We start from the raw sequence: 26,271 nt of genomic DNA, 5'->3' as shown, positions 1-26,271 counted from the left end.
ACCCCTTGGCTCAAAGGAAGGAATCCTTCAAGCTTTAGTTCCAGGTGTTCGTTGGGCCACTGGGATATATCCGTTGCTGGATATATGCGCAATCACACATAGTCTTACAGGTGGAGTCCTCCCAGGTCCTTCATATCCCCATTGCTTTTCAATGCTTACATGCACACCCCTTGGCTCAAAGGAAGGAATCCTTCAAGCTTTAGTTCCAGGTTTCGTTGGGCCACTGGGATATATCCGTTGCTGGATATATGCGCGATCCCACATAGTCTTATAGGTGGAGTCCTCCGCTGTCCTTCATATCCCCATTGCTTTTCAATGCTTACATGCACACCCCTTGGCTCAAAGGAAGGAATCATTCAAGCTTCAGCTACAGGTGTTCTTTGATGATGCCCAGATCAAACTTAGCCTGGGTGAGGGTTGTGGGAATCTGAACACTATCTCGGAATGCCTGCAGCAGATCCATCGCTCAATCAAGGAAAGCGGCCTTAGCCTTAATGGTTCAAAGACAGAGCTGATAATCACAGGTGTATGTGTCACCATCACCTCTCCATGCAAGTGGCCACGGTCACTGTAGAAAAGTCCAGGAAAACTGGGAATTCTCTTGGACACAAACCCAGGCTTCTCTCCACAGGTCAAAGCAATGGTCAAGAGTTTCAATCCCCAACTGAACATGCTTAGAAAGGGACTCCTTCTACTGACCTCTGACCCCTGAATGGAGGCCGCCAGCACACACATGCCATCCTTGCTGGATTATTGCAACATTGTGTGCCCGGGCCCTCGAAATGACCAAATCCAGAAACTACAAAAGCTTCAAAAGAAGGCAGAAACTATGCTTCAACATCAACAAATGCAAAGATATTACCTACTTTAAAGGCTTTACACTGGTTACTGGTGGAACAAAGGTGGGAATCCACAGCTGTGTGACCCTGTGCCATTATCTTGTACAGTGAATGTGAGAAGTAAGAGACAGCGTAATCCACAACACATGCTATATAAATGATATACACTCACCCTCCTCCCATGAAACCTGCCCATCAGTCAGTTTTTCCTGATCAGTCTGATTGGACTCAAGTGGAGTAAACACACAGAAGACTACTGAATGTGCTGGGGACAGATTCTGGAATAACATGAACCTGACATTAAGATTTGCACAGAACAACCATTGTTTCAGAAATGATTTACTGGGTGCCTAAAGGCTCAGATATGACAGCAACACCCGTTTTCCAAAGGACCAGGCCCAACCCCTACCTCAGTTACCAGATCACCACAAGCAATCTGTATTTTAAGTTTTGCATTTCAAGATTCGCCAATAGTGCTATGACTGCTTTTTTAAAAAACTTACTGATTCTCACTTTAAGATCACTTGTACTTAATTTTGTAAACTCAATGTGGCAGATTCTTATAAATGGGCACCAATGGAAGAAAGTCAATGGAAAGAAGATCAATTCATGACTTTTTTTTTCATTTGCACTCATTGCAGAAATAAGCAGGTCACCTAATTCTCAAAGGTGACCTGCACACCTGAAATGTGAAGATAGGATAGTCCATTTGATTCCAAGTCACATATACAAAACACCAATAACTTCCAGCGATGGCTATTAGGCAGTGTTGTGGAATGTGTGACTTGGCTCAAATAGACTATCCGACTTTCACATTTCAGGGGATGTTTTTTTCTCAAGCCTATTTAAATCCACCATAACTTTATTGGTGTTTTGTATACATGTCCCAATGCTCCAATCACAAGGCTGTCAAGACCTAACTCCACTGATGATCCCTAATAAGGTTGAAACTAGGTACTCAGTTGCATGGCAGGATTGCAAAATGTGTGTCTTGGGTTCATTAAGCTATGTATAAAGTGGCATTGCCATCTAAGACAAAAACAATTTCCTGGGGAAAAGGCTTGCATTTGGGGTAATTTGCAAACCCTCAATGCCTTGCTGATGTGGCTCAGAACTCAAGGTGAACTTCCAGCAATGGCTACTAGGTGGCATTGTGGAATAAGTGACTTGGCTCAAATGGATTATCCTACATATATATTTGACAAACGTTACATATCTGTAATTGTCTTTCTGATGCTTGTATCTGCTTAGATTCACATGATTTGCATAGGCTGCCATCTAGTGTTCGGTGCAGAGTATTACATGACTTGTTTCGAAATTGAAAAAAGGCACGGCCACATGGTGTGTTTGTAATACTATCCCTACTGTGATGTGTAATTTTCCCATGGTCCTTCACATATTGAAGTCCTCTGATTTGTATATATTTATCATAGGTATAGTGTATATTGCGTTGCATATTTTATTGTGTGGTTGTGTCTAATTGTACCTTGATACGAGCCCTCTCTCCTCCTAAGCAGGCTTTGTGCTACATTACCACTGGGAGAGTTTTGGACTAACTTGGTGGAGATCCTGTGCATGCACTACTGGATTGATCTTCTCAAGCCCTCAACAGAGGGATTCTGAAAAAATGTCCCTGACACTGGACAAGGTTACTCACCCAGGTGAGACATAGGGTGCCTTTGGAGAATACCTCCTTGAGAGGCTTAAGGTCTCTCAGGGGCGCATCACACAGAGACCCATAACTAATGAGACCTTAGATTAGCACTCACTAGGGGAAAGGGATCAGTGAATCCGTTCATAAAAGCAAAAGGTGTAAGGGGCTCACACCGGAGCTACAACTGAGGACTTTCTGTCCAACACCTCTTATTTCTACGAAGCCCAGTTGGGAGTCATTCAGTGGGTGTAGCAGAACCACAAGTTTCATGAAAAAGGAGTTGTCTGCACAAAGGAACAGCACAAATCGAACCCAGAACAGATCAAGTGCTGTCCAAGTACAGGAGAAAGAAACAACCCACAGTCTTTCAAGGAATGACCATGGCGCAAGTTCTCACCTCGAGAATGGCAATGTCCTTGCCGTGCTTGCTGATGCAGATGCTATTAAGCTGCCCAGCGTCGGGGTCCCTGCAGGGGGTGACCTCACACCCAGCGAGGATCACAGAGTGCTCTGGGGGATCCGCACCGGCAGAATCCCAGAACATCTGAAGGACGCCCCTCTCCACTAAACACCGGAACCTCTGCCACCTGCAGCCGAGGAGCACATTCACAAGACCTGGGGAAAAAGAGGACAAAAGGTGTAAGAACTTCAGGGAGGGGAGTGAGACATCAGACCACACAGGAGCTGCATTCTCATCCTGACTCAGCCACTGGCCCCATCTAAGATGACGATGAAGGACTAAAGGACCAGATGGATGATCCCAGCAATGACATATAGGCTCACAAGCCTAACCAATCACAATAGGGAGCAATCCCTCACATCTTAATCATAGTTTTCCCAGGCAAGCCACCTCAATGGAAAGTACTAGTATTTGGCTTTTTTCACAGCTGGTCTGGTGGGCGACTCATTTATCAGCCTGATTTTCTTAACGACCACAGCGTCCAATTAATGTATTACATTTTTTTATATTTTCTCGAATTGGGTAGAAGAGTATGACGAGTTGTCGCAATTCACTGGAGTGCGACGGTATAAAGCCTAACCCGTTAACAAAGGGAAGACTCCAGGACTCTGCGCCAATTAGTCAAAAAAACGTTGGACTTTCATTCAAATAAGTGCCCCTGATGATCACACGTGTTTCGGCTCAGCAGAGCCTTTCTCAAATCTGGGCTAATGTTCCAAACTATTAACTCTTTCAACTGTATTGCAACCAATGTTTTAAGTGTCTTCTCGCTCATTTAGAAGAGCTAGAAGGCTAGAATGGGGTCGACTGACGTACAGTCGATTCCATTCTAGCCAACGCAAGTGATTACTTTGCTAAAGGAAGGAAGTCTGGGATTAATCCCAATTGAAAGGAACATTGCTCTTCTAAATGAGCGAGAAGACACTTAAAACATTGGTTGTAATACAGTTGAAAGAGTTAATAGTTTGGAACATTAGCCGAGATTTGAGAAAGGCTCTGCTGAGCCGAAACACGTGTTATCATCAAGGACACTTATTTGAATAAAAGTACAATGGTTTTTTGACTAATTGGCGCAGAGTCCTGGAGTCTTCCCTTTGTTAAGCACCTCAATGCAAAGGATGCAATACCACAGGCTAACAAGCCGGTGAGAACAAATGAGTCTTCTCTACCTGTCGGGGTGCGTTCAGATCATTTACCTGCGGGTCTTTAGCCAGAAATGTGACCGGTACTCGGCAAGCGCCAGCATTCTTTGCAGAGGCAGCCAATCCGACCACAATGCTCTAAACATCCCCCTGGGCAGAGCTGCCACTGGTGGAAACGGTCAGTTCAGGCGTCAAAGACGTTGGCCCCTCCAACCAGGGAATGGGCTTAGTAGTGTAATCAAGGACGCAGAAAGCAGGCCTCAGCCCCCGCCCCTTCTCCCCCCAAGCCCTGCTCCAACTGAATCCTAGATGGGAGAAGCGGAAGGAATGCATAGACATGCATCCTACCAGCCACGCAACACGGTGAGGGAGCGATACGTCTGCATTGGAGGGACAACCCAATAATGTTCATTGCAAACTTCACAATCAAACTCCTCTCTGCTGCAGAATATATGGGCTAGTGCCTGACCCATTTCAATGACATTCCGTTTTTTTTTCAACCTGGCTTGTCAGATGCCCCTTAAATGTGGAACTTTGAGGGGCCAGGAAGGTGCTTGGCAAAGGATACCCCGCAGGTGAGGGAGACCTCTAGCTGTCCACCTGTCTGCCCACAGCATCTATGCCAGAAACTTGGGAAATACTTCTCCCAGCCATATGTCTTACGCGGTCCCTGCGAGGGCACTGGGAGATGGCGCTGGTCCCGTTCGGAACATCCTGCAGAACTTTTCACCTAGAAAAAGGAGATAAATGGGTTTAAGATGAACGTCAAGTAGCTGGGTTGGAGAACCTAAAATCACATACTGCCCCCCAAATTAGGCACAAATCACAAACAACAACAGAACCTCCTGGTAGCTTTCGGGCAGAAAATGCACAATTTCCCCAGTTGGCGGCCTTGTACATTTACAAGTGGGGTCTCAATGAGCATGAAGAATGCACACCACGCGCAGGCAATAAGAGGAGCATCTGGGGTCCAGCTGTGCTTGATCCTTGGTTGTGTTCATGGCCTGGAAGGGTCATCCTCACAGAGCCAGTGCGACCACTTTTATAATCTGTGCACAATTTTACAAGAGGTTCTGTGGCTCAGTGGACTAATGCATACACTACAGGGGCCTGTGTTTGACTTCTTGGTCACAGGTTAGAATCCCGACAGGTCTCCTCAGCCCTTCATCCTTCCGAGGTCGATAAAATGAGTGCCATTAATTTGAACAATAAACATTTGTTATTAACGCCAAGAGGCCCCTTTGGGGGTGAACGAGCACTTTACAAATACGCCTGTTATGTTGTTACTGTACCCTATGCGATTGGGTGGGACTCGATTGGCAAAGCTGAAGCAACAAATACAATTTCCTGGAACATCTTTGCACGTGTGTTACTTCCTTTCTTCGAAATAAAAGAGTTCCTCTAATGCCCTCTCTCGTGTAGCCTTCTTGTTTCATGGCTTGATTCAAACAAGACAAAACCCTGTCGGTTCTCCATCTTGTAATGCAGACATTTGCACCAGAGTTGTTCTTTTCCAGGATTCTTTACTTTTTTTTAAAAAAAAGAGGCCCTTCACAAACTGAACATTTTACAAAATCATGGCCAGCCATTTTTCTTTTGCAGTAAAGGGGCTGCCATTTTCTAGCACAGAGGGAAGATACACCATTGTGTGTTTGTGTCATTGGATTGCCAAGAGGGTGTGAGAGAGAGAGAGAGAGAGAGAAAACCCTATTAATTCACACTACAGCACACCTTCAGAAGGCCAAAACTCCCTTTCATTACAGCATCGATGTAATCTACTTCATATTGTAAGCGAGTGGTATGATGTAGTGGTGCAGGGGTGTTGCTAGCTCTGAAAAAGACCCGGGGCTAAGCTGATGTCGGGGCTGTCGGGACTGGGGGCTAGCTAGCCTTTTGGATGTAGCTCCTGAGATTCTATCCGGGGCTACAACCAAAAGACCAGGGGCTATAGCCCCCTTAGCCCCCCCCCCTCGCAAAGCCTCTGTAGTGGTGCAGTGTGAGTTAAAGGGGCACTGCCAGTGAACTCCCATGCCATGTTCGGACACTAACAGCTTGCACACAGTTAGTAAATAGCCTAAAGAATTAGCCACTCAGTTGGCTTCTGAAGGCAGTCATGTTTCCCTCTGCCTCGGATGAGTCATGGTTCATGTTACTGTCACGTATGACACCTGCAGTTGAGAAGGATGCATCGCCTGTTCAAGGTTTTACTTGGCACACCCTACTGGTAGGGCCAACTGAAACATTGGGCTATGGGTTGCCCCACAAGAGATAATAATGAGAATGGTCAGGGTGGTCTCTCCTACAGAAAATGCTCTCTCCCACCCAGTGTTGGTTATTAGACCCTTGTGGCCAATGTCTGGATTCTTAGGGTTTACAGCAAGAGGGCCTTCCTTCCCGACCTCCTCCGGTGTTGCAGGCTCACAGGGTTCCCAAACTCTCTTAGGTGCAGCCTTTCTGGGGTGCCGCACCCCATGACTAACCAAAGCTTGTGCTGGTCATCCGGGAGACAGGCAAAAGGATCGCTCCCTAATTCCCCTCTTTTCTATTAGGTCCTCACCAGCCCTCTCCGTGCTAATGCTGGGCTCATTCACCCCGGCCGGAACCTCCCGCTGCCTCCTAGCTCTGTCCAGGGATAGAACTGGTGCTCCTAGACCTTCCTCCTCTAGATGATGTATTCTTTTCCCATAACTCTGTGGATTATCTCTTCAATAAAGTCCCAGACTCCCCAATCAATTGTCCTCTCCTTCCTCTCTCGCCTGTCATCCACCAAAGACTGTTCTTCCTCTTTGCTGTCTTCCTCTTCTTACTCAACCTCCTCAGTAGGGTACTATTCGCTCTCATCTCCCCAACTCCCAAACTCTTCATCCTCCTTGCACTTAGCAGTGTCGAATCGATTCCAGGTTGTAGGTGACTTGTTCAAAATACAAAGGATCGATTGCCTTTTTTTCAACACCAAAAGTGGCGGGAAAAAAAGTTTCAAATTCTTTTTTTTTTCTTTTTTTTATGGGGGGGTTGCCTCCATACTATGTTTTCTTTTTAAAAAAAATATATAAATAAATAAAAAAGCATTCGAACTTTTTTTTTCTCCTTCCTTTTGGTTTCGAAAAAGGGTATTCGATCCTTTTTTTCTCGAAACTATGACTGGGCACCTCGCTTCCAACCTCCTCTGCATTCCAGAACACCCCCCTTATTTACTTCTGTGATGAACTCCTCATTCACAGTCCCCTCACTACCACTTTGGCAAGTACTTCTGACCAACACCTTCTGGCTACCATCTGGGACTGTTCTGCTCGCCACCACTTCCTCTGTATTGCCTTGGGTTGTTCTTGTTGCTAGCACTTCGTCTCTTCCACCTTGTGCTGTTCTCCTTGCCCTCACCTTGTGGCCCCTTTCTCCTCGGCTGTTACCACCTCTGCCATATCTGTCACTAGCACCACTTTCACGTCTGATCTCACAATTTACTCAGACCCTTCCTGGGCTGACTGCACTGAGCTGAGAGCTTCTGCTTTCCCAGCAAGGGTAACCTTACTCCAGTCTTCAGTTTACTGAGCAGTCTGTGTGCTTGGGGGACTTGTAACACTGTTTTCTTGGAGGTGGGGGGTTCTCTGAAAAGAGACAATACTTTTCCAAATTGGTATTCCCTCTGATTCAAAACCCAGTTTTTGACAGCCACAGGATGGAAACATTTTCGTACCTGGGGAAGGGCTCTCAGCCAATCAGGTGGCTGAAACAGCGAGCGAGAACACTGTGTACTGCACACTATTTCCAGCCACCTGAGGCCCTTCCTTGGGTGGTGTTATCTTGATTGTCCCCACCCCCTCATCGCCCAAAACAAACCTAACCCTTTTCCCACCCCCTTCCCTCCTCTCCACTTACCTGCTGGGCCGGAGCTTGGTGCTCTAGTCCCGGCATTCCTTACGCCCACAGCTGTAGAAATGGAAAAGGGACTAAGTCTCTTTGCCTATGACAGCGGCCATCTTTATTTTATCACAAGAAAGGGGCTTACACAATACCCAAAACCAATTAAACTATTCGCACCCCAGATGAACTCTGGGGTGTGAATGGCTATAACACCCTTGACTGCGGGGGAGAGGGTTAGGGGGGACAGACATGGCCTGAAAAAGCTCAGGCTGGAAGGTCATTACAGTTATGTCTGCCGCCCGACACGAAGGTGATTACCATAGTATCGGACGGGCTGCCTACTTTATCGAATGTCCCTTTGAAGTATCGGACGGGCTGCCTACTTTGTCGAATGTCCCTTTGAAGTGGTGAAATAACTTCACTGATGTTCTGAGTGAAGTTTTAACAATGCTCCCATACATGCTAACAGCGTATGGTAAAGGGAAACATTTTCCCTTATAGGGAAAATCCCTTTTATCTTTGTTGGAGCTGGAGGTTTGCTTGGAAAGGGCTACAGACTCTCTCTTAAGAGGGGATGTGTTGGTTTATGATTACTCTTAAGGTTTTCCCCAGGAGTTTGGGCAGATGTAGGGTTTTTGTTATTAGACTTCCCTAGCGGATTCGTCTAGTGGGGAGGGTCCAGACTCCCAGGACTGACCTCGGCTGAGTGATGGGGACCTCGGGAAGGTGACCCAGAGATCCTCCCCATTCTGCCACAGGGTCCGTCATCCACTGGTTCAGGGTAGCACCCGGCCATGTGAGCGACTCTCCTTGTGGTCCAAAGAGCCATGTGCAGAACTTCATCACAGTCTTTGATCTCTGCAAGACACTGTCTACGGATATCAGAGGCAGCAAGTGTTGCTACTGCAGGAAACCTGACCAATGATACAATTCTGAAGTTGACTAATTTGCGGGGCTTACTTTGTAGCAGCAGCTACTGCCTCCCAGAGTTGCAGAAGTGCCCAGCAGTGATCAGTCACATCTATTATTGATTACTATCTGTCCCTGGCCACGCGTTGCTGTGGCTCAGTCTGGTTAGTGTGGGTAGTTTTTAATGGCTCTGGCGGGTCTCCAAGTTGAGGCAGTTTCATTTTTCCAGCGGCGCAACACATTCCTTTCATTTCTCCATTAAATTTCAGAGCCTTCCAATAAGGACACACTTCAGTCATGGTGCTGATGAGAACATGCCGGCTCAAACTATAATCATCAGCTGGGTTGTACCGGAATGCAAGGCGATTGTAATCGCATGATTGCTGAGCACGGAGTCGTGTTTGACGCTGATCTGCTGTTTCTCGTTGACGTCTTCGTTCGAAGCAGATCTGAAGCTGCAGAATGCGATTGCCATGCTGGAAACCGTGCATCCTAAAGTCTGGCTGCACGTCGCTTTGCTGCTTCCTCGGCACGTATTTGAGCCAGCGAATGTGTTGGTTTTACGTCCAACAGATGGCGCTGTTTTTCAGAAAAAGCATGGTTTTACCTGTCACAGGTGTGACATCTATGTATAGTAGGTATATAAAAACATGTGCCTATTCGAATGCAACGTTGTGTCAACATTTAAAAGCAATCAGTGAAGCACTTTCAGAGATTTAAGATTTTGAACAAACAAACATTTACATTTTTATTTATATAGATTTGTAACATGAACCATGACTCCATCCTAGGTAGTGGGAAAGATAGCTGCCTCTAGAACCAAAACGAAGGGCTCATTGTTGGGGCTATGCAGCATAGTTTATGTGTCTCCTGCTGTTCCCCAGGATCCATTTGTGATTGCTTCGACATTTTGAGATGTTATACTGCTTGACTGTGCCCCTTTAATACTAAGGAACACAATAAACATGATTGTTTTGTCTAAGACTGAAACTACTTATGCATGCATTACACCACAAATTCCACATTTACTGTTGCCATTATTTTCTATGCTGGCCTTTAAATTCTTCGCACTACTAATAATTGTTTAAACCTAGTTTCTACACAAATAGGTTTCATAATATTCGGACCAAATTAGTATAATAAGTAAGTGGATCTGGAAGTCAAAAGGAGGCTGTGCTTTCCATCCCTTGCACATATAAGACACAGATACAAAAGGCCTGCTGCCAAGAAAGCAACCGGCTTATATGTTTCAGGCCTCTGTACACGCGAGGATTTACTCTGGCACTATCCAGACAACCGGTGACAAGGTTACGGCAGAACACCAGTCCCATACTGCCGGATTGACCACAGACATACCCACCCAGTCCTCCCGGCCTACATCCGAATTCCAGCACTATTCTTGACCTCGGACCAGTTAGGACCTCAGGCATGCCTCCCATGGTTTCCAGACACCCTGAGACAGGGACCAGCGCACTATGAGGTACTAATCAGCATTCCCATGCTTTTCTCCTTTTCTTCTTTTTTCTTTCTTCTTTTCCCATTTTCCCTTCTTGGTTCCTGGACGCACAGAGACCCACAAGTCCACATCAGGACAAGGAAGGGATATCGGACATCTTTGTCCAGCCAACCAGCGCCCCAACACGGCGCAGTAGCAGTCACATAGGATGACAAGGGGTGTCTCGACTTTCCGGACCACACTTAACTCAAGCCTTGGGATTAGCGCAACGGCAGGTAAAACCAAAGCCATTTGAGCAAAGGTTTAAACTTTAGATTACGGTGTCAGAACTATTCTGACAAGTTATGAGAGGGGGAATTTCAATCTCTGTTTTTTGTTTGTCTACACCTACACAGGGTCTCTAACTAACATGCCCTGATGAAGGCGGATGTATGTGAAAGCTGCAAGACCGCCGAAACGTGAAAAGCTTGGGGAGCTCGCCAAGCATCACGTTGGCAAAGAATTATTTTACCTTACAAAGACCCACATATTGGGCAACAGTGAAGCCCAAAGAAGAAATCAAGTCAATCCAAAGGACAAATGAACTGTTTTGAAACTCTTACCCACACAGGGTTCTTTTTCACAGACTAAGGGAATCAACTTTAAAAAGCTTCCCGCATGCTCAGGGGAAACCATTTTTTAAGCTTCCTCCCTCCCATTTTTTCACTGCACTTAGTAGAACATTTGTTGAAACTTTAATTTTTGTTTGTCATGTTGTTCAAATGTTTCGGAAAATGTCTTTGATTTCTCAATTTCTCTGTATAATGAATCATGAAGTTGAATGATTGTTTGTTTTCAATTTATGTAATGTACTTTGAAGAAATTAATACAGATTTTAAGAAGATTTACAAATGTTTTGGGCCAAATCATTTTTCCAATTCATTATTCTATTTATTATTTCTAATTTGCCAAAGATTATAGGTGAACACAGGTTTCTTCTCTTCTCCCTCCAACTAGCTCAATCCCACTATAACGTGGATAAATGCCAGCAGCAGTGGATTGATACAATTTAAAGCATTCCCGAAAAGCAATTGTCGCGGGTTTGCTCCCCTAGAATTTATTTCAACTTAGATTGTGTTAAGTACGGGTAGGATACAGCTTTTGTTTATGTGCCAACAAAGCAAAGGACACGTTTACACAGAGGAATCTGGCTGGGTTGCCAATCCTGCCTCTCTCTAGGATTCCCCAAGCTGGCACCAGCAGGCCTGGGGGGAGTCCCAAGCAGGGCAGGAAGGCAGAAGAAAGCACACCTTACAGAAATAAATGCAAGTGAAGGTTTGAATAATATTCGGGGTCACTCTTTTCACATTTTGTTTAAAAGCAAGAGATTATGTGCTTGGTGACTTTACTTCCTTTGCGTGCATTGGCAGGTGTTTCATCACAAAAGAGTTAACAAATGAATTCACTTGACTTGCAAAATGCAGGCGTGCCCCATGCCAGAGGAAAGTGTTTAATCCTTAGCTATGCTCCCAAAGGAGTCAGAATCCTTGACAACCAACTGTGCTGCATTACTTTGATGTGCCCCTCATTGGCACTGGGAGTCTCTTAGTGAGGGTAAACGAAAGGAGCTCCCCCTGTGCCCTGTGTGAGTCTCTCTGCGCAAGTAGCTTTTTCCTGACCTTGCTTGTGTGAAAGAACAGCAAGAATGAAGGTTGATGACTGGAAGGTTTTGAATTAATCATAACCATTGACATTCTTCTTGGCAACCCTCCAGACAATTGTTTTTCAGTCTGTAAGAGAATACCTTAATTCGTGAATAGTGGGATTCTGCTTATAGAACATAAAGGCATTCAAATGTCGATTAGGTACTATGCCGTCCTATCTCAAAGATCATATATGGGACAAACCTAATTACAGAAGTCTGAGATCCAGTAATCAAAACTATTTTTACCAAAATGCAAAACCAAGATGGTTCAGAGAGGAGCATTGCTCTGCGTAGCTCCCATATTATGGAACTCTTTACCCGTCTCTCTGAGAGGTTCGTCTTCTCCGAGTCTGTTTAGGAAAGAGCGCAAGACCTGGTTGTTCTGATAAGTAGCCTAATGTTCCCTATTTCCTTGCGGCATGACTGATCCTACTCCTCTTGGATTCTACGTGTTATTTGTCTTTGTCTTGTCTGTGCCCACACGCCCACGGGTTTATGGATGCACATTATAAATAAATAAAGTTAAGTAAAACGGACATCAGTAGGTGCTTGTGTGTTAAAAGTCCAAAGCGAGTGCCACAGCTAAATATTTGTACCTTTGTGCAAAAGGGAAAAGATGGAACCATGTACATTCATGGCCTCTGCACGCATCAGAGCACAAGGGCAGGAGAATCTTTGAATGCAGGGCCCTACCGAAGGCAAGGCCCTACCGAATGGAAGGTGAGCTTGCACTCCGCTCCTACTATTTAAGCACTAGGACCCGAAGAGGGGGGCATTAACAGACCGGTAATGCGCCCCTCCTCGGGTTCTATTGCTATTTGTACCCCAGCAAGTTGTGCCGGGTACTAATAGTATTTTTCTCAAGTTGTGAAATGGCCTCTAAACTGTTTCTCAACTCGAGAAAAAAAGCAACAAAAATGGCCACCATGGATCAGGGAGATGGGACTTCACGTAGTCCCTTCCCCCTTTACATGGTGGCCATTAAAAAGTGATTGAAAAAAGTAAACAAAGAAAAGGGCCACAAGGGAACGGGGAGAAGGGACTATCTGTAGTCCCTTCTCCCTTTCCATTGTGGACAGTCGCAGAAAGTGAATGAACATCGAGGCACGCAGTACGCGGAATGACAGCAGGTAAGGCTTTGTCGGGCTGGTAATGACCTGGCAATGGCCAATCATAACGATTGCTACAAACTGATTGTCCCTCGCCGGGTACTCAATTTATTTTACCTGGTGGTAGGTAAGGCTTGGTCTGCCATTTGTTTGGTGAGTAGGAAAAACATACTTGCAACTGGGCAACAGGCTTCCTAACAAGTTCACTGCACTCTCCTGGTGGTAAACGTGGCAGAGCAGTCAACTTGGAACTTCAAAGAGGGGATTGGGGTGCTTAAAAGTTACAGTGTAACACTGCATTCAATAAGAGTAGTTACACAAGTGAACAATAAATAAATGTTAGGAAAAATATAGGTTTATCTGCTGCAGGTAAATGAAGTAGGTGTGCAGTTTACAGATGAGTGACCGTTTGCAAATTAGTTTTTGCAGTGTATCTGGAGGAGGGGGCGGAGTCTATGTATTTCTACCGACATGCACTTTCCTGGCCTTCGGTTTCTTGACTGCATCCTCCCGGCTTTATCCACTTTTGCTTTCTTGAGGCATCCTTTTTGTGGGGGTGCCCCCTCCCCCTCTGTTTCCCCTGTATCCTTCATCACCCTTACTCTTCCCTACACCTTTCCCTACACCCCCACCCCTGTTTCAAGTATGTCAACAAAATGCATTTTCTGGAAAATGTCTTCTGAAAGGCAACTCATCAACACGTGGTTTTTGAATGTTCTTCATCCCTGTGGCCAGCTAGGGTCACCACCAGGCTAGCCCAAGATCATCTGGGTCCCTAGGGTACTAGCTGGGTCTAGTGTTTCCATAGGGTCGAATGATAACAGTAGAAAGATAACAGTTCTGCCTTCTTGGTTGTTGGGGAGATTTTCCAAATGCGCTCTGGTGAGGGCTTGGGGGGTTTAGCCTGTCAGCAGTAAGAAGGGGTTCCCTTAATCTACCCCTATATCCCCAAGTGGTAGCTCGGCAGAGCAGTCAAGGTTGCACTCTATGGAGGGGAGGGAGAGGCAAAATGGGACACGTGACCTGCACATGCGCACACCAAAAAGGAATGTTCACACACAGTGGATTACTGAAGATACTCTCTTTATCAAATTGTGTGCATAAAAAATAGACCTACATAAGTACTATATAAAGAAACAGAGAAGTAAGACATTGGTTGGCCACTAGGGGGTAGCAAACGGCATCTCAAGCAAAGAATAAACAAATCTTATCAGGTAAATACCAAGTTTAGAATAGTTTCAAGGTTTTGTCCGCAGGGAAGGACAAGACAAGAGGAGGCCATCATTGGCCTGAAATGGACAGGGGAGCCCCACCAGAGGAGGTCCAAATGAAGATGTGATGGTAGTGATGGCCAGGATGGACAACTGCAGAGGTGGACAGGAAACCAGACTCAGTCTGTTGCGGCCCCCAGGAGCGGGGTCTGCAGCTGAAGTCCCCAAGCAAAGACAAATGGGAACAATCACAGTTTAGGAGTCTGACGATCCTCTGGCCTGCTAAAGTGCTTTGCAGAAGTCCAGGAGGCGAGAGTGCATAGAAGGGTCCTAGGGATGGGGTCAGCACAGCCTATGGTTCCGAAGGCAGAGTCCTTGCTGGTAGAAGTATGTGCCTAAAAGGTCGTGGACCCCAAAAACTGGACCGTTGAGTTGGTCAAATGTGCAGCAACAGGGAAGAGCTTCAGAATGCCGACCCTCTGTTTGATGCAGCAGGTGCCTGCTCAGCCTGGAAATTACACTGCAGAACGGGGCAGCAGAGGCTGCCTGGCAGAAAGCATAGCAGCTGGGTCTAGCCTGAAGAGTCCAGAGAAGGGACAGGCACTTTTCAAGAGCCGGTCTCTATCAGCAAAACGGTGCTCCTACTTCTGGAACAGTGATAGACATGGCCAGGGGCTTCAGGTGGCACAAAACAGCTGAAAAGGTGCAGGTTAAGACTGCCCACAGGATCAAGGCAAGACATCACCAACAATGGGGTCCTCTGGTTGTGGAGTAGCAAACCATCGCCTCGCAGGAGGTTCAGGAGCCAAACAGAGCTTCCTGCAGTGTCACCTCTGACTCAGGAGCAGTTCCAGGCAGATGACAATTTAATGGCTCGTAGTTGGCATAGGAACATGTATTTCTGGGGCTTGTGAATCTTCTTAGATTCACATGCTTTGCATAGGCCGCCATCTAGTGATTAATGAAGGTATTACATATATTGTTTTGAAATTCGAAAAATAGGCACCGACAGGGATCCTATGTGTACAGGTAGTCGTTTAGTACCCATAATCCTTCACTCGTCGACATCCTTTTCTTTTTGCACCATTAAGGTTGGATGCTAAATGCACAATCTCTATTAACAAGCGTGAAGAAGTCCAAACCGTCGAGGCCTAATTGAGGTCTATTTCACAAGAGATCGGCATTTAGCGCAAGAGCAGCAGCGATTTCCACACCAGATGCCGAAAGACGCATCATGCCAAAAAGCGATGCAGTACGGAGAGTGGGGGAGGGCTAAGTTACACTTTTCTAAAACCCGTTTAGAGAATGCCTTTAACCCCTATCATAGTTTCACCTACACCCTATAGATTTAGCTGGCCCGTTTCCTGGCTTCAAAATGGAGTCTGCAATAGCGGTCTTGCAAGGGATCACAAAGACACTCGGCGCAAAGCTTTTTAAACTGAAGACCTGGAAGGAGCATCAGACAGCAAGGTAGGCAGCCTATGGAATGCAGGCAGGAAGTCATTGGGTGAATCTAGAAGATTTTGGGGCAGAGGAAGCGACCATTGGCTTTGCGAGTGCACCATGGAGCAGGATACAGAGGAAACGTCAAACGTTTCCTTGCAGCCAGCCCCCCAGCTCTGTAGGCCCAACACCAGGTCATGCTGTGGGGACATCCACTGGTGTCCATGAGGCTGTGCAAGACCCCCAAGCCCAAACCAAAATCAGACGAACACCGAACTAAACATTCCCCCAAAAGTTTGGTTTCAACACTGAAAACAAAAACACTGAACACTCCAGTTTCGGCACCTAACTCTAGGCCGTTGATGGGACAGGGTGGGGGTGCACATAAACTCAAAAGCGCAACGGAACAATTGATGATTGCATCAAAGCTGAAGCACAAGACGAGCAGACACATTTCCAAGCTGAGTGAGGAGAAAGATACCTCAATGAACGTTTCAGCATCTAAGATACACACATCTAGTTCCTCACCAACGGAAGGAAACAAGGCCTCCATTTCTAGTCCATGGAAGGGAAAGGAACTCTCTGCAATGCTATGCAGAAGTAGAAGAGTGACATTTGCAGGGACAAAGAATTTTGCAATCAACTACCATCACAGCGAAAAGGGGAGTAACTTTTTGAATACACCTCTAAAGATGCTACGATAGTACCACATCAGATTAAACGGGTACATGAGGAGGAGGATATAGTTCAGAAAGACATCTATACAGATGAGGACATTATTGGGTACGAAGAGCAAAACATAAAGACTGATCCCGATGATCCTACTCCTCCTCACCAGACATAGTCGAGCCATCACCCTCCTCTTCACCCACAGATGATCAGGCTCTGTATGCTGAAGTGCTACAAAGGAGCAGCAGCAAGGTCCGTCATCCAGACAGAGGAACCTCAAGAAGAACAGACCTTAATGAGGATGTCCTTAAAGGAAGTCTGTTTTACAGTCTATACCACTACTTACCAATGTGCTCACAAGAATATCCCCATCCTTAATTTACCCTGTGCTAACTAAGCTGGATAATCCTCAAACAGAAAAGAAATACACAGCCGCCCCCAGTGACCCACTACACACAAGGGGTCGCCATAAAGCAGATTCCCTTGTAGCAACCACAACAAGAAAAAGGGGCGATGTACCTTTATCAATTAGTGAGCACCCCCCCAAAGAAAGCCAGGAAATATACACTTTCTGAGGAAGAGCAGCTACTTTGGTACCCAGATGCCACAGAAACAGCAGGGAGAATAATAGCGGGATCCAGTATACTCAAACCACACGCCTGGATAGAGGGTCCGGGTTTAAACCCGAAATACAAGCTAACCTACTAGACAAACCTATTGAGGATCAGTGCTTGTTTGCAATGACAGTAGACAAGGCTTTAGAGAAGACAAAAAAAAGAACACAGCCCTTATAAAATCCTACGAAATAACAGGCAAAGCATTTCAACACAGGAGGTCTATCACCGGCAGGTGGTCCTTTCGAGCCCAGCCGTATAGTCAACCAACAGGATAGTGAAACTTCCCACAAGGTACCTTTAGTTACCAAAGCAGCTTTCCACAAAGGGGCAAGCAGGTGTTCAAGCATGCAACCTTGCAGAGGTTGAGCACATGCTAGAGGGCAGGCCTTAAGAGGGACAGCCCCACCACAAAATGATTGCCCAGTAAACATCCCCCCAAGCTACTCCAGTAGAAGGACGCATAACACCTTATACCCACAAATGGGAGGGGACAAGTGGGTGTTGAGGACAGTAAAGGAGTGTTACTGCATCAAGCGGATATCAAAAACCACGTGATCATCGACCCAGAACAAGGCCAGTAGCCCAAGAGTATCTAAATCAATTTTCTCATCCTAAAAGGAGTGATAGAACGAGTACCAAAAGAACAATAAACTTGAGAAAATACTATTTTATTTTTTGTGTCCCAAAAAAGACAAGACCATGAGACCAGTACTGGATCTAAGACCTGCAAACAAATATGTAAAACGTTCAGAATGACAACCCTACAGGAGCTCATAAAGATCCTAAAAAGAGTAAACTTTGCGATAACATTAGATATGAAAGATGCATACTTTCATATTTGAATGTTCGCAAGTCATCGAAAGTACCTCTAATTCAAGATACAAAAAAATCATTACCAATTCAATGTTCAACCTTTTGGAATTGCATAGGCACTTTGTGTATTCCCCAAGGTGTTCACAGTCATCACAGCACACATACAGCGCAAAGCAATTCCAGTGTATCCTTATCTAGACGACTGACTAATAATGGGAAACACACATAACACATCCTAGATCTGCAACACAGACTGGGTTTCTCAATAAATGAGAAAAGGTCCAGCCTCATACCAAGGAGAGTGAAAGTCTTCATAGGGAGAGTTTTAAACACTCAGCAACAGCTTATCCTACACTAGAAAGATTACAGGCTTTAGAAACACGTATCCCACAATTCAAAGCAGGTTAGCTGATAACTGTCTGACGGGTGATGAGGCTCACAGGCATGATGGCATCATGAATCTTCATAGTGCCCCATGCACGCCTCGGGATGCACAAAATACAACAGTGACTCATGGAGCAAAGGTCACAAGACACAGGCCACTGGGACATCTAGTGGTAGTCTCTCAAACAGTAAAGAGAAGTCTTCTTTGGTGGTCAAGAGACAATATGATCAAAGGAAGACGTTTCAGTTCTCCCCCACCACAAATCACAATAAAATCCTCACTGCACAAGGAAAATTGACAATAAAGCAGAAACACTACCACAAACTGTTTAGAACTCCTTGCAATCAAAATGGCACTGATTTCCTTTCAAACAGTACTAAAGGAGAAAGGCATCTTCATACAAACAGACCATAAAACTGCAATATTTTACATCAACAGACTAGGCGCAACACTTTCAAAACAACTGTCCATTCTTGCACAAAACCTTTGGCACTGCTGCATACAAAGAAACATACCAAGCACAACATATTCCCGGGGAACCAAACTGCATAATCACTCAGCAGAGTGTTAATACCGGAGCCCATGTGGGAACTCAACACCAACATAAACTGCAACACTATCATCAAATCCAACCAACAATGTGCCTGGACAGACCACCACCTAATTACATTCAGCATCCCAACTAGAATCATCCACAATAGCACAGATATTGCACCTGCCACCACCACAAGAAATAAGCGCAACATAACCTGTGCTAAATTACTCCCACTTATCCTCCCTGCTCTCAATGATCTCTCATCCTCCTGCTCTGATCCTACAGTCTTGGTAGACACGTACAATCAGACAATGCTGAAAGCCCTTGATATTACTGCACCTGCCAAACTCAGAAAACCCAAACCCCGGGCCCACCTCAACTCGTGGTTCACGCCACAGCTGAGAACCCTACGCAAGGAAAAAAGGACCCTTGAAGCACGCTGGAAAAGTAATCCAACCGAAGCTAACAAAGCTTGTACTGCCTTAGCTACTTTAAATTACAAAGAAGCCATACTCCAGGCTAAAAAAGACATACAACAAACGTATTGAAGCAGCCGAATCTAACACTAAGGAGCTATTCAGAATTTTAAAGGAACTGGAATCCCCCGCTCCTCCCCCAGACACCTGTCCTAAAGACAGCACTTGGTGTGCGAACATTCAAAAGGCCCTCCTTGGACAAATTGCCCTACTCCAAACTGAAATCAATGACAACAAATCAGTTTGCTGGACAGCCTGCACCACACCCTGAATCCCTGAAACCATTCAGCTTTGCACCCCTCTCCATCATCGAAGTTGAACACATTATCAATAACCTTCAACCTTCCAATTGTCAGGATGACTCATGCTCTGCCCCCATTATCAAAGAGGCCTTGCATAACCTAGCGCCCTTTATCACCACACTCATAAACTCCTCATTCAGTCGGGGATTGTCCCGGACAACATCAAGGATGCCTGGGTTATCCCTCTCCTCAAAAAACCCACTTTGGATGCTAATATACCCACCAATTACAGACCGATCACTACGGTCCCTTTCCTTCTAAAAATTCTGGATCGTGCTGCTTACTTACAGATCCAAGATTACTTGGAAACTAATAAACTCCTGGGACTGAGGCAATCTGGTTTCCGTCTGCAATACAGAACTATAACTGCTCTATTAAACCTCAGAACCCAGATTGAAGACCTAAAAGACAAGGGTAAATTGGCCCTCCTACTCCTCCTAAATCTCTCCGCGGCGTTCAATTTAGTAAATCACCAAATCCTATGCCACCACCTCAAAACCACAGCCCACTTCTTGGACAAAGCCACAGCCTGGATCACTTCCTTCCTTGCTAATAGGTCCATGAGGGTCTTCTCCCCTACCGCCACCACTTATCCCTCACCATTCACTTGTGGAGTTCCTCAAGGATCATGCGTGTCCCCGACACTCTACAATGTGTTTACAAAACCCCTCTTCGACATTTTGGATTATCTGGGTGTCACTTATACTAACTACGTCGATGATACCCAAATACTTATCCCTATCAGAGGCGACCACAAAGCCGATTCGGTAGCCATTAACGCCATTTACCAAGTCATCCAGGCCTGGATGGCCCAGCACGAACTGTGCTTGAATGATGAAAAGACTGAGCTTCTCATCCTTGGCGCCCACCAGAGATTCAGCAAACTAGACGCATCGTTCAAATCTTTCACCATTGATGGTAACACCATTAAAGTGGCTAAAGGTACAAAAAACGCTTGGAATCTACATTGAGTCCACTCTCTTATTAGCTAGGCAAACCAATGCAGTATCATGGCTGCCTCATACACATGCAAGCTTATCACAGCATGCCGCTCCTTCCTATCTCCAGCCAACTGCACTACACTAGCCAGGACCGTGGTCCTATCCAAAATTGATTATTGTAATGCCCTAGAGGTAGACCTGGACACCAACCAATGTAACATTAAAAAGTTAGAAATCATTCAAAATAATGCCGTCAGAGCGGCTCTTAACTTACCCAGGAACCTCCATATCTCTGACACCAGACGGAGTCTACGCTGGCTTTCAGTCTCCCAAAGAATCTCTCTTAAAGCACTTGCACTCACACACAAAAGCCTCGCCAACCAAGCCCCTGGCTACCTAGCAAGTAGATTCACACCACACACCTGCGCAAGACCACTAAGAAGTGCTCAAACCACTTGCTTGCTTTTCCGCGCTTCAACCTCCAGAGATCTGGTGGTCGTATATTCCCTGTCCTAGCCTCGAAACTATGGAACTCACTACCCAATCCTCTCAGAGCTGAACCTACCTTCCCAGCCTTCAAAGCGCAAAGTCAAAACCTGGTTGTCTGCCCAGGACCTGCCTTGACTGTGCTCCTTGGCCCATGAACCACAACTATATTGTTAACAGCCCTCTGTTATATCTTTACTGTAATCTGTACATATACTATATTTCTTTTATAACTTGTATAATTTGTATAATGTGTATATTCTCTCCTGATGCAATGGCTAAATATTGTATTTCTCCTGTATAATTTGTATAACTTGTATATTGTGTATATTCTCTCCTAATGCAATGACTGTACACACTTCACTGCTCTGTTTTTATGCTTGTAACTAAGTAACGCACCCGGATGCCCTGGGGCCTGGTGCGCTATATGAATAAAATAAATACAAATACAAATACATTGTGGCAATTTCCGTTCAAGTAATTTAAAGGCTGTTACCTGTTTACATATTGGCTTACCTGCCCTGAGCATATCCCGCACCGTCATTTCATGCATTGATCACCGTTCTTATATTGTTTACCTTGCTGCTTGATAACACATGCTCTCCCTGCCCATGTCACGGCATTACATGCTCAAGCGATTTAAAGCCGGCCCACGCCCCAGATTCATGACCCAATCCTACCCTGCGCTCTAGCCTATTTGCCTAGATCTGAACTAGCCTAATTCTGAGCTTCCTGCCCACCGACCTATTGCACTAATGCCGAACCAGCCTAACGGCGAGTACTACCCCCTGCCAAGTATTCTGATCCTGTTCCGCGATGTGCACTGTGCCCTGTTACATATTGCCTATCTATTCTGTCTATTTAGCAACTTGCACCGCCCCATAATGCCTTCCCCTGCGTGTTATAGTACCTCTAGTTGACTACTGTACCTTATAAGGCCCCATTGCTTCAGATATATAAGAACTACGATAAGATATGATTTAGCCTAACATATCTGAGGCACCCTACAATCTGGATGCTCCTTTCAGCCATATTAGGCTGATCGTGCTCATCGCCGTCTACTTCGCATTGACCATTTACCTAATAACATGCTTTGTTTCATATTGCATTCTATGCCTGCCCATTACAGTTAGTCTCTTTCTGCAAAAGTACAAGCTGCATCCTTAATTGTGCTGCACTCCGCCCTGTATGCTAATGGTGTGCATTTGCACCGTACATTCCGTATTGCTCACAGCTCTGCCAATTCATGTGACCACAACTGTAAACTCGCCTACTGTGGCCGTGGCCCTACGTCCACACTACAAATTGTTTTATATTCTGCATTGCTTGTCATTTGCTGCTACCGCCCCCCCACCCTCCCGTTCTCTTCCACATGGCGTGCACACCAGCAAATTGTAACCCAGGGTAAACTAGCCCTGCCCCATGCTAATGTTCCTATGTGGACCTTAAAGCCATGTTAGCCCTCAAAGTGTACTTGTCCAATGCGTTATCCACCCGGATACTAGCCATGCTGCCACTACAATTAGTGTTCCTTTTCCTTACCTACGGCTCTACCCCTCTCAGCATGTCTAAAACAGTACCACTGATTATCTCCGCCAACTCCAAACACATGGACACCCGTCCGGGTCATAGCGGCATCATTACTTTTCTCACTATGACAACTACTCTTCCATGCTCAGATGTCATCCTGCCTTCAAAATTCCTGCAACCTTGTCTCAATTCGGCTCTATACCACCCCAGAGGCTCCCCTCTCTAATCCTTAATATGGATTACACCGACCATCATCTCAACCCAGCATTCTTGCAATCCATAGCAACCAAACCACATGCCACATTGCCATCAGATGACTGCATGTCCCAGTCACTCCAATTACTTGGATTTATCCCGTCACCAAGCATCACTACCGCCTGTCCGTTACCACTGAGAAACTACAGACTAGGCTCCAGATCTTCATGCCAACACATTACACAGGCTAACCAAGTTGCAGCTACCACCCCGACAGACAGTACCATTACACCACCCTTCAGACTGGATAAGAATCGCAAGTCACAGGTGCCCATACACAGTAGCCCAGCCACCACCATTAAAGCAGGACTGATTAATGCTAGATCTCTCCAAGCACATGCACTGGATATAGCTGACACCATAACACTTCACAACCTTGACTTCATTGCCATCACGGAAACATGGTTAAATACAGCATCAGGCCCCTCTCTATCCCTGGTCATTCCAGATAACTACTCCATTGTACGCGCAGACAGGGATGGGAATACATCCAAGGGGGGCGGAATCGCAATCATTTACAAAACAGCGTTAGATCTAAGAATGACCAACAAGCAACACTTACCGACTGCTGAATTACTATCCATCAAACTATACACATCCACCACATCTACTGTCGCTATGCATTAGATTTACCGACCCCCAGGCCCAAACACTACCTTTGAAAATGACGTATCACACTTACTGTCTACTAATACCAAAAGTAATTCCCAAGTCATTATCTTAGGAGACTTTAACTTAGGCCTCCATGATCTGAAAGATCCAAAAACTTCTGCCCTCAAGGACAGCATCTCCGAGCTACGGTTCTTACATCACATAAACCACCCCACCAATATCAAAGGAAGAACGCTAGATTGGCTAGCAGACCTTAACTGCAACATTAGCATACTTGTCAATACCCCGTGCGCATGGACCGATCATCATTTAATCACATTCACCATCAACAAGGCAGCACCCTCTACCCCACAAACTCAAGCTCCTGCTATGATGACGAGAAGCAAACAGAATCTCACGTTAGAGAACCTACTACCCTTTCTAAAACCTATTACTCATCCAGGCATACTGCACTCGGACCCTTCAGTCCTAGTAAACATATACAATGACAACATCCTTAAGGCCATTAACACAATAGCACCCTTGAAACTTTAGAAATCTAAACCTTGGTCTCACATTAATAAGTGGTACACCCCCCAACTCAAGATTCTAAGGAAAGTAGAAAGATCGTCAGAATCTGCTTGGAAACACTCCCCCTCATAGTCCAATAAGGATAACTTCACAGCCGCCTCAATCAATTATAAGACAGCCATAGTCCAGGCAAAAAAAGAGAACATCAATAATCGCATAGCCAAAGCCAAGTTTAGTATGAAGAAATTATTCAGTATCATGAAAGAACTTGAAACTCCTGCCCCTGCATCTGATACCTGCACCAAAGACACCTGATAGTGTAGAAACATACACAATGCGCTCCAAGACAAAATTAGCCTACTCTTAAACAAAATTCAATTAAAAAAAACATCATCGATGCTGCCATCCCACAGGACCTGCCCTCTCTCCCTACTTTGAATATACCACAATTTAACTTCAAACCTCTCACTAGTAAAGAAGTGGAAACAATTATATTAAAACTCAAACCTTCTAACTGCCAGGGTGACACCTGTCCTGCCTCGCTTATCAAAGAGGCGGCCAACGAATGTGCCCCTTCTTATTACATCTTTTATCAATGCCTCTTTAACTCAAATACCGTACCCAATAATCTGAAAGATGCGTGGGTACTCCCACTATTAAAAAACATGTCCCCAGACTAACAACCCATCAAACTATAGACCCATCACTACAGTCCCTTTCTTGCTAAAAATACTGGATTGTGCAGCCTACTTTTAGATACAGCAGTATCTGGAAACAAATAATCTGCTAGGACTAAGTCAATCAGGCTTTAGACCCAGACATGGGGCAGATACAGTGCTTATTGACCTGAAAACACAAATTCAGATCTTCAAAGATAAAGGCAAATCAGCCTTACTCCTACTTGACCTATCTGCAGCATTTGACTTGGCGAACCATAAAATCTTATTTAAACACCTGTCGTCTGCCGCACACTTCTTGGAACAAGCCCATGCTTGGATCGAATCATTCCTTAGCAACAGGTCCATGAGGGTCTTCGCTCCCTCTGCATCTGCCCCTCCCTCGCAAGTGACTTGTGGGGCTCCTCAGGGATCCTGCGTTTCCCCAATTCTCTACAATGTGCTCACTAAGCCTCTTTTTGATATATTTGATTATCTGGGTATCACGTACATCAACTATGCGGATGATCCCAGATACTCATACCTATCACCGGTGACTACACTGTAGACGGTAAAACACTCAACGGTATTTACAGTACTATACAAATATGGATGGCAAAGCACAGTGTTTGTCTAAACGACAAAAAGACTGAACTACTCCTTCTTGGATCTCCAACCAAACTGAACCAACTAGGGGCCTTATTTACCTCTTTTAACATTAACGGCAATACTATTAAAGTCGCTAAGGATGTAAAACCCTAGGAATCCATATCGACTCAGCACTCTCACTTACGAGACAAATTAATGCCTTAGCATCCTCCACTGCCTATATATGTAAACTCATCACGGCCTGCCGTCCCTACCCAACTGCAACTAATTGCATTTCAGCTGCAAAAACATTAGTCTAATCAAAGCTCGATTATTGCAATGCGTTCTACTTTGGCACATCTCAACAAAATGCAAGTTATGCAAAATAACTCTGTCAGATTGGCATGCAACATCCCTAGGAAACAACATATCACAACAACTAGACAGACCATAAAGTGGCTTAATATTAAGCAAAGGATAGATCTGAAGTCACTATCACTCATTCACAAGTGTCTCTACAACCAGGCGCCCACCTACCTATCTGACACCTTCTCACGACACACATCGATGCAACCTACCAGAACTGCACAAACGCATTGCGTTTCCATCCCACGATTTAACCAACAACGTGCAGGTGGAGTCAGTTTCCCAGTCCTTGCTGCAAAGAAATGGAATGCACTTCCTATCTCCATAAGAGAGGAACCCTCCTTCGCCCAATTCCGCATAAAGGTGAAAAATTGGTTCCTGGAGCATGAACTCGACCAGCCCGTTCTTTTAAAGTAAACCACATTAAAGGCATGGTCTAGTAAAAATTTTTATTGTCCCTACGGGTCGGCCATGTTTTTTTAAGCCTAAGTGGCTTGATTTTAGAAAAATTTCCTATGGACCTTACCCGAGTTTTCGTCCATTAAACGCACGCGAAAACAAGCACCAGGGAGCCGCCATTTTCTGATAATCCTATCTTTTCCCCGATCGCCCTGGCTGACCTGCTTTTGCGGCACTAAATCAATTCCCCCGCCCCTGAGCCTGACATTATCAAAACATTCATATTCCCCGCCTCTCCCCGTGACGTTACTGTGCTGCGTAGGCAAACGCGCCCAGTCGTCTTCTGCGCGACTCCACACAGAA

General features: G+C 45.4%; 1 protein-coding gene across 1 annotated transcript in view; it reads right to left on the bottom strand.

Annotated features, from left to right (window-relative positions):
• LOC138491297 (actin filament-associated protein 1-like 2) overlaps positions 1 to 26,271 on the bottom strand; it is a 341,208-nt gene that overhangs the window by 106,524 nt on the left and 208,413 nt on the right. The window contains exons 9-10 of the mRNA XM_069617735.1: positions 4,759 to 4,825; positions 2,891 to 3,108 (exon numbers count right to left, since the gene is read on the bottom strand). Coding sequence (XP_069473836.1) covers positions 2,891 to 3,108; positions 4,759 to 4,825 — 285 coding nt within the window. The remainder of the gene's footprint in view (positions 1 to 2,890; positions 3,109 to 4,758; positions 4,826 to 26,271) is intronic.

This window comes from Ambystoma mexicanum, chromosome 10, assembly GCF_040938575.1.
Source record: "Ambystoma mexicanum isolate Mex_15411 chromosome 10, UKY_AmexF1_1, whole genome shotgun sequence".
NCBI lineage: Eukaryota > Metazoa > Chordata > Amphibia > Caudata > Ambystomatidae > Ambystoma > Ambystoma mexicanum.
This window is presented reverse-complemented; position numbering and strand designations above follow the sequence as displayed.